The sequence below is a fragment of the Trachymyrmex septentrionalis genome, unplaced genomic scaffold (genome assembly GCF_001594115.1).
Source record: "Trachymyrmex septentrionalis isolate Tsep2-gDNA-1 unplaced genomic scaffold, Tsep1.0 scaffold2, whole genome shotgun sequence".
Classification (NCBI taxonomy): domain Eukaryota; kingdom Metazoa; phylum Arthropoda; class Insecta; order Hymenoptera; family Formicidae; genus Trachymyrmex; species Trachymyrmex septentrionalis.
Window position 1 is genome coordinate 629,453 of NW_017305179.1, and position 7,013 is coordinate 636,465.

Sequence of the window (7,013 nt, forward strand, 5' to 3'; positions counted from 1 at the left end):
CGATTTGAAAATGTAAATAAAGTTTCCTTCGAATTATTTTTTTCTTTACTATATTCTTCCAAATATTTTATGTTAAACTTGTAAGAAGCGATATCTGATATAATGTTATTTAATTATTACATTAAAATTGTTCTTTAATTTCACATTTTATTATTCGGATATATTTTGTGTTATTAAGGATTATTATGTAATTCATTTTTTATTCAAGGGAATCTGAATTAAGTACGGAAAAATGATGTTGGAAATAAAGAACTATTGTTATGTATGTTAATAATAAATGAACTGTACAGTGAGTATATCTTTAAATAAGAAATAGTTACAAATAGAAAATCACTCTACTTTTTACTAAGAATTTGTAAGTAATAATCGGAAAAGGGTTTGCTTACATTTTCTAAAGTTATTCTCTCTCAGCTATTTTAATAGAAGATAATAACTTTACCTTCAACATTTTTTCATATAACATGAAATGTAAAAATCATCCTTTAAAAAAATTTGTTTTTCTCTGTTATAACAACAAAGAAATTAGGCTACCGAACTTAAATTCTTAGACATTCTTGAAAATTTCTATTTGACTTGATAAGTTTGTGTGCTACTGAATAAAAGTGTCAATAACTCTGGATCGGTTAAATTTCTCTTATATTTTTGTACCATCTCTTGAATTTTTAGACGTCTTCGTACATGCGGTGGATGATAACTAAAACATAAATATATGCGTTTATATATCTAAAATAAAAAGCGCACATAATATTTCAATATAAACACGATATAATTAATCAGATACAAAAGTATTGTAATTAAAAAATAACCTTTTTTATTATTAATTTTATTACCTATCATTATCGAGCCTTTTTCTACGTCCCATATTAAGAGCCGTTTGTCTAACCAGAGTCCCCAAAACTCTTCTTGACACTACCATACCGTCGATTAAAGGCGTTGCTAAATTGATTCTAGAAACTGGCCCCTGCAATCTGACTCGCATCAATCCGTTAGCAAGAGCTTGAAGAAAGATAACGTGCACATCGGTTGCTTGCAACATCCTCGATTGTTCCAGTCCGGTGTAAGTAGAAGGTAGCAGATCGCCTATAATCCAATAAAATTATTTAATTTGATAGAGAAAATACATACAAGATAACGCCGCGCGGCAATAAAATGTACAATAAAAAGTTCAAATTAATTAATGCAACGGGATATTTATCGAAAGAAGAGCGAACGAACCAATCGGGAACTGGATATGATCCTCCAGACTTTCCAACCACACGACCATGATCTTTGTATTAGTTTGAGATGGCACAGCTTGCTTCATTGTTCTCCTGGGCCTGATGGGATCTGCACTCGAAGAATTCGTCGGACCTGCTCCTGGTAAGCTTGACGGTTGTTTCTCCAAGTCGAGCGACATCGTTCTAGAATTCTGTGTTGTGTTTTGCGATGTTCCGCTGCTGCGAGTATCCGTGCTTTCACTAATGCTCCGTTCAAACCACACTACAATAAAACATGTAAACTGTGCTTTTAAAAAGTAAATCATATTCCATCCTTTGTATACTAATAATCTAAATCAAATATATAATAGAAAAGCAATTAAAAAAGGACATACAATTTCCAAATTTGTATTTTTTAATAGTATTCTCTTCAAAATTTACCTTGTCCACTGGTGCTGATATCGCTGTTGTAACTACTCTCCTCCAAGGAATCTGAGCTGGCCATGAGATACGATTGCGTAGGCACAACAAACGCAATTTCCGAACTTACGTCTGCCCAATACAGCACGTGAGTGTCACCGTTGTAAAGTGCCCCGCCGTGATTGCTGTGAGCTGGCTGTGGCACATTCACTTGTGCTGTTACTCTCCATGAAGTCGATACATGACCCGTCCAACCTGCGTGAGCGGATACGGAAACGGGCCAACCGAGAGAGCTTAAGAATTCCAAGAAGTTTGGCGACACATTCTCGTCATGCAGCTGTGAACACAAAATGTATACATAATATTGTGTCATCTTTTTTGACAAAAATTTACAACACAGAATAAACAATAATAATAGCATATATTCTAAAATTCTAAACCATGATAAATTAAAAGAGAAAACCAATATCTTACCACGTTTGATAATATTTCGGAGGCAGATTTTTGACCTGCTTTTACATAAAAGATATGAACAGTGTCACACGTTCGCGGACTAATATTGTCCAAAGTTTCCAATTCTGTACAGAATCCAGGGATGGTTGGATCTAGTGCGATTAGCCCGCTATTTCTGGATTCATCATTCTCCTTAGGCTCCATATTTAAGAAACCAAAATGGCTCAAGAACAAACGAGCCGTTTGGAATTCGTGACAAACTTGGGGTGGAACACATTCATCGGTTTTGTCTTCTACAGATTTTACATTACCATTGTCGTGCTTCGACTCGAGCGTTATCTGACGTTCTAAAAGCTGCGCAAGGATTTGATGCTCATCTCTCACCGCGTCATTATCACTCATAACTGCCTCGAGACTTGGTATCGATTCATCCCTGTCATGAAGATTAAATATCGCTTGGATTAGAATGCTATGTAAAATGCTATGTAAAATAATTTCATAAGTATTTTGTGTATCATATAATCAAAATTTTATCATTTATGTTTCAATAATTTCACATTTCAGTGTTTCAGTAATAATTTTATATATTTTAATTTTGATTTTATTTTAATTATTCAAATCTAAATACATATGTATAGCTTTAAGTTAAACTGAATCAAGTTTTTGGTTTAAGATCTGTAGGCATTCACTTACACTTTGCAGTGAGGAATACGATCAACATTATCTGGGAAGAATCTTGGTTTATAATCTGTTCGCGGTGCGGCTTCAGCCAATGGCAGGGGTCGTCCGGGATTGCTGTTTATACTTCTGATGCTGGATCGATGACGTGGTAAATGACGGAGCTGCATCGTCCACGCGTGTCTACCGAACGGCCCGCGGATTAAAACCGTCACGGTCGGCTGAGGATCCTGATCATTTCCCAATGGTTCCTCTAACAGCGCTAATACAATCGCGTTTTCGGATACGAAGTAACGAAATCTCTCTACGGCCGCTTGTCGTGCTACACGTCCGCCAGTCCAGCTGTTGCAGTGCCGAAGCAGAGATACCTCATCCAACAATGATGAGAGCGATTGTGCTCCGCAGGCGCTTGGAAAATAGCCAACCTACAAAGAGAAAAACAGTTATAAATTCGACAATTCGAAATTAAGAAAAAGTAACTTTTACGATCCTAGATTGAAAATTCTTAAGAACCGGTGAAATTTTAGATAAAAAAACTGTAATATAAACCTCTAGAGATTCAAATATTGTAATTTTAAAAATCTTGGATTGTTGCACTCTTGTTTTTTTTTTAATTTTATGTATTTCAGAGAACAAACCTGCTCCAACAGAATAGTAAGAAGGGCATCGGCGGCGTCTCTTACGCGCATAGACGCGGGTTTTAGCTCTTTTTCGTCTTTCATTTTGATGGGTTCTCCCGGCTTTCCGACGCTCTTAGTGCCAGACACTCCGAGCTCAACAACTTCTAATACTGTAGTCAAGCAGTCTTTGTCCTTCAATAAAAAAAAAAGGAATCAATGTATGCATATATAGAATTTCAATTAAAATTATATAATTTTGTAAATCAACTTCAAAATTTATCAACTTGTAACAATTGCGGATGAGCGGTCAGCCAAGTTGTCAGGCAACTGAATGCCGCAACAATAGACGAATGAAGGTCCTTGGAGTGCGCCGGAGGTGGTCGCCAACATTGATACGAAATATAATCGCACAACCATTTTACCGCTCTCTTGCATTCTAGAGCATCTGCAACATACATAGCATTATTGATGCGCACTTGTTCCACGAACGTTCAACGTTAAAACTGACAATTTTTATCTGACAGCACATATCCAACCTGTGAGTCTCCTTGCTGCATGCAGAATGATTTGAAATAAAAGATAAATATATATTTCTTACATATAAAAATATATGTACGTAGCAAAATTTAAATTTTAATACGTCGAAGTTATATTGATGTTACTACCTGTTTCGCGAATGCGTGTACGTGCTAATCCCGACAGCATCTCGAGTGCTGCTAGAGAAATATTCAAGTCGGTCTTCCACGATGAAATCAAACGGTGACACACCAGGTACGTTGCTCGCACAAAAAGAGCGTGGGCAGAATCTACAAAAATGTTCTCTCATTTAATCCTTGGTCTATAAGAAATAATATTACCGACCTGTGTTTTGTACAAATAAATACATATATAATAAAATTGATATATAACAAATGCTAAGTGCGTATATACATATATATATGTGTATAAAAAGAAAAAAGAGGGAGAAAGGAAAAAGGAAAGAGAAAGTAAAATTTTTTCTTGAATTGTAAACGTAACGATAAAAACATAAACAATAAGCATAAGAAATGAAATTCGCATTCTACGAATGTTTTCGAATGCGATTTTTATGAAAATGTATATAGCAAGATAAAACAGTAGATGTGTATTTACCGAACGCAATGCATTCCTCTTGAAGAGTTGCAATGTCAGAGGCATCACCAATTGATCGCTGATCACTGGATATACTTATTTGACTGGCCGAATCGCTGGTGACTATATTAAGCGATGATAAGACAGTACAATGGCGAAACGCACAACAGAACACAACTCGTAATAACAATAAAAAATTAACATTTCATATATAAGCACGTGTAAAGCTGATACGATGAGAGGTGATATTAAGCATTGTAATCCAAATATTTGCGTCCTCATACTAACTCCCATTCATAAAGCTATCGATAAATATTAATAAAAAGTCGCTGTATTAAATGAAGTAGCAGTATACTAAAACATTGCTATTTTACTGGCATCACAGAGAAACCAGTCATGATCATAGGCAGCTTATGGAGAAAAGTTTGACTTTATCTTGTGAAATGAGCGAGATTAATTATTAAATTTATTTATTATTTTACATAAAAGCATTCTTTATCAAATATTATTTTTTTATAAAATAGCAATAAAACAATGTTTTATACTGTTTCATCATGTAATATATAAAAAATAATGCCTATGATCATAAGATCATTTATAAAATTTGGACACAAAACAGGAGTTATTAACTAAGTAACTCAGAACAGTGCACCTAGCCGAATGCAAGCTGATATCGTTTATTAGTATCAATGACGAACCTGAAGATAACAAATTAGTTGTCGAATCACTCGCTACGGTATCGGGTTGTGTGACTTGCTCTACTTCTTCCGCAGCTGCGGAATCTTGTACACTCAGTAACAAAGCTCCTGAAAACAATTATTTTTACATGACAAATTATTCTTACATTTATTTCCATCTATGTAAAACTATATTTTGTCTATTCATAAGTTCAATTTTCTACTTTTCAATGGAATGTTAATTTTGTTAAAAACTTTTAAGAAAATTTTATTTAACAGAAAATTAACTTTCAAAAAATGAAAATTTTGATCAAGAGTAATGTTGAAAATTCAGTAACAAATACATATTGTTAAGCGAAATTATTAGCAATCTTTCATTAATTTTATTAACTTACCCAACAGCATATGCGTATTTTGAGGATCAGTCTCCACTTGTAAAGCGTTTATGAGTAAATTCATGAGTCTTGATTTTAACTGTATAAATGTTACGGGACTTTTTTCGGAGAAAAAGCACTTTGTGCCTGGGATTACCGGAAGCTCCTTAATAGCGAGATTCTGTAATTCATATCTTTCTTCAAGTACATGATTACCGTTCATATCGAATTTTTCACATCTTATTGAATTACAATGACGCGATTTATTAAATATTAATAAATTTTGCCAAAACAGAATTCAGAAGAGAGATTATTACATTTTTATATGTTTTCACCTGAAAATGCAAAGGCAGCGTTAACATTGATATTAGCAAATGTATCGAGGCCCTTCTCAAATCCGGCTTTGATACTACATTAGATTTCAGCTTCAAATCTTTCTCCGGTAGAACCACCTCCAGAGCGGATAACACAGCTGGCACCAAGACTTGTATACCGTTCAAATCAAGGCGGAACAGATCAGCCGAATTCAACAGAATACTCGCCAATGTTTCACCACATTCGCGAGACTGAAAATAAATTAAGTACATATTATACTTATTTCTCTCTCTCTAAGTCTATCAAGAAATATGAATTACAATCGATACCTCGTCGACTTTGAGGCCGTGATACATCGCCTGATAAAATCTAGCTAGGTATACGGGTAAGATTTCTTCGCCCGTTTTCTTGGCGCAAAAAATTCGGCACAGGGCGCCTAATGCCTCCGCTCTACCGGACTCATAGCGATCTATACAGAGCGTCGACGGTATATCGCTCACGGTTTCCTGCAATGAGCTCGGTCCATCTACGAGTACCGAAGACGGACGTTTGGAAGCACCCGACGGTTCTGCACATGAAATAATTATGGTATATAAAATATAATTACATGTGAAATATTCTTTTATTTCACGCACGCACATAACACTTACGTGGTAAATTCTGCGACCAACCCTCGGTACCGATAAACGCAGTCTCAAACAACCATTCCCCGAAGAGATGCAGTATACTGTTACATTTGGGTCGTCCTGGAGCTAAAGGAGGTCTAATATCCTGGCCTAGCGAAGTCATGGCTGCAAATCATACAATCATGCGATTAAACGAATATATCTTTGTTGTATAATTATTTATGTTGTATAAGAACTTATAGAAAAGATATTACATGCTGTACTTGAAGCGGATGATGGTCCGGAATTAGATATTAACATCGGTGGTGTACTAGACACACGGCTTGTCGTTAATCCAATTAACGACGCTTTTGGAATTCCTGTCAAATGTATAACCAATTTATAAATTTCTACAAGATGTTTTATAATAACAAGTGAATTATCTAAATTCAAATTCTAATAATTAACAACTTTTATATGCTTATAATCAAAGCAAAATTTAATAATAAAGTATAGTATATAGTATAAAAGGAAAACTATGATACAAAATGAGAGTGCTATACAG

General features: G+C 34.9%; 1 protein-coding gene across 5 annotated transcripts in view; it reads right to left on the reverse strand.

Moving 5' to 3' along the window:
- Positions 1-488: 488 nt before the first annotated feature.
- The window catches only part of LOC108747437 (ral GTPase-activating protein subunit beta), a 9,303-nt gene continuing 2,778 nt past the window's right edge, over positions 489-7,013 (reverse strand). For 2 of the 5 annotated variants that reach the window (XM_018484894.1, XM_018484893.1), the window contains 16 exons: positions 6,724-6,828; positions 6,494-6,634; positions 6,173-6,411; positions 5,864-6,094; positions 5,550-5,709; positions 5,176-5,283; positions 4,499-4,600; positions 4,033-4,173; positions 3,652-3,812; positions 3,386-3,559; positions 2,763-3,172; positions 2,091-2,502; positions 1,638-1,953; positions 1,216-1,479; positions 831-1,080; positions 490-694 (listed from right to left, as the gene is read on the reverse strand). In XM_018484894.1, the coding sequence (XP_018340396.1) occupies positions 565-694; positions 831-1,080; positions 1,216-1,479; positions 1,638-1,953; positions 2,091-2,502; positions 2,763-3,172; positions 3,386-3,559; positions 3,652-3,812; positions 4,033-4,173; positions 4,499-4,600; positions 5,176-5,283; positions 5,550-5,709; positions 5,864-6,094; positions 6,173-6,411; positions 6,494-6,634; positions 6,724-6,828 (3,344 nt within the window). In that variant the 3' untranslated portion in view covers positions 490-564. Of the gene's footprint in view, positions 695-830; positions 1,081-1,215; positions 1,480-1,637; positions 1,954-2,090; positions 2,503-2,762; positions 3,173-3,385; positions 3,560-3,651; positions 3,813-3,903; positions 3,919-4,032; positions 4,174-4,498; positions 4,601-5,175; positions 5,284-5,549; positions 5,710-5,863; positions 6,095-6,172; positions 6,412-6,493; positions 6,635-6,723; positions 6,829-7,013 lie in introns of all 5 variants that reach the window. The other 3 variants (XM_018484889.1, XM_018484890.1, XM_018484892.1) reach the window with 3 other exon arrangements.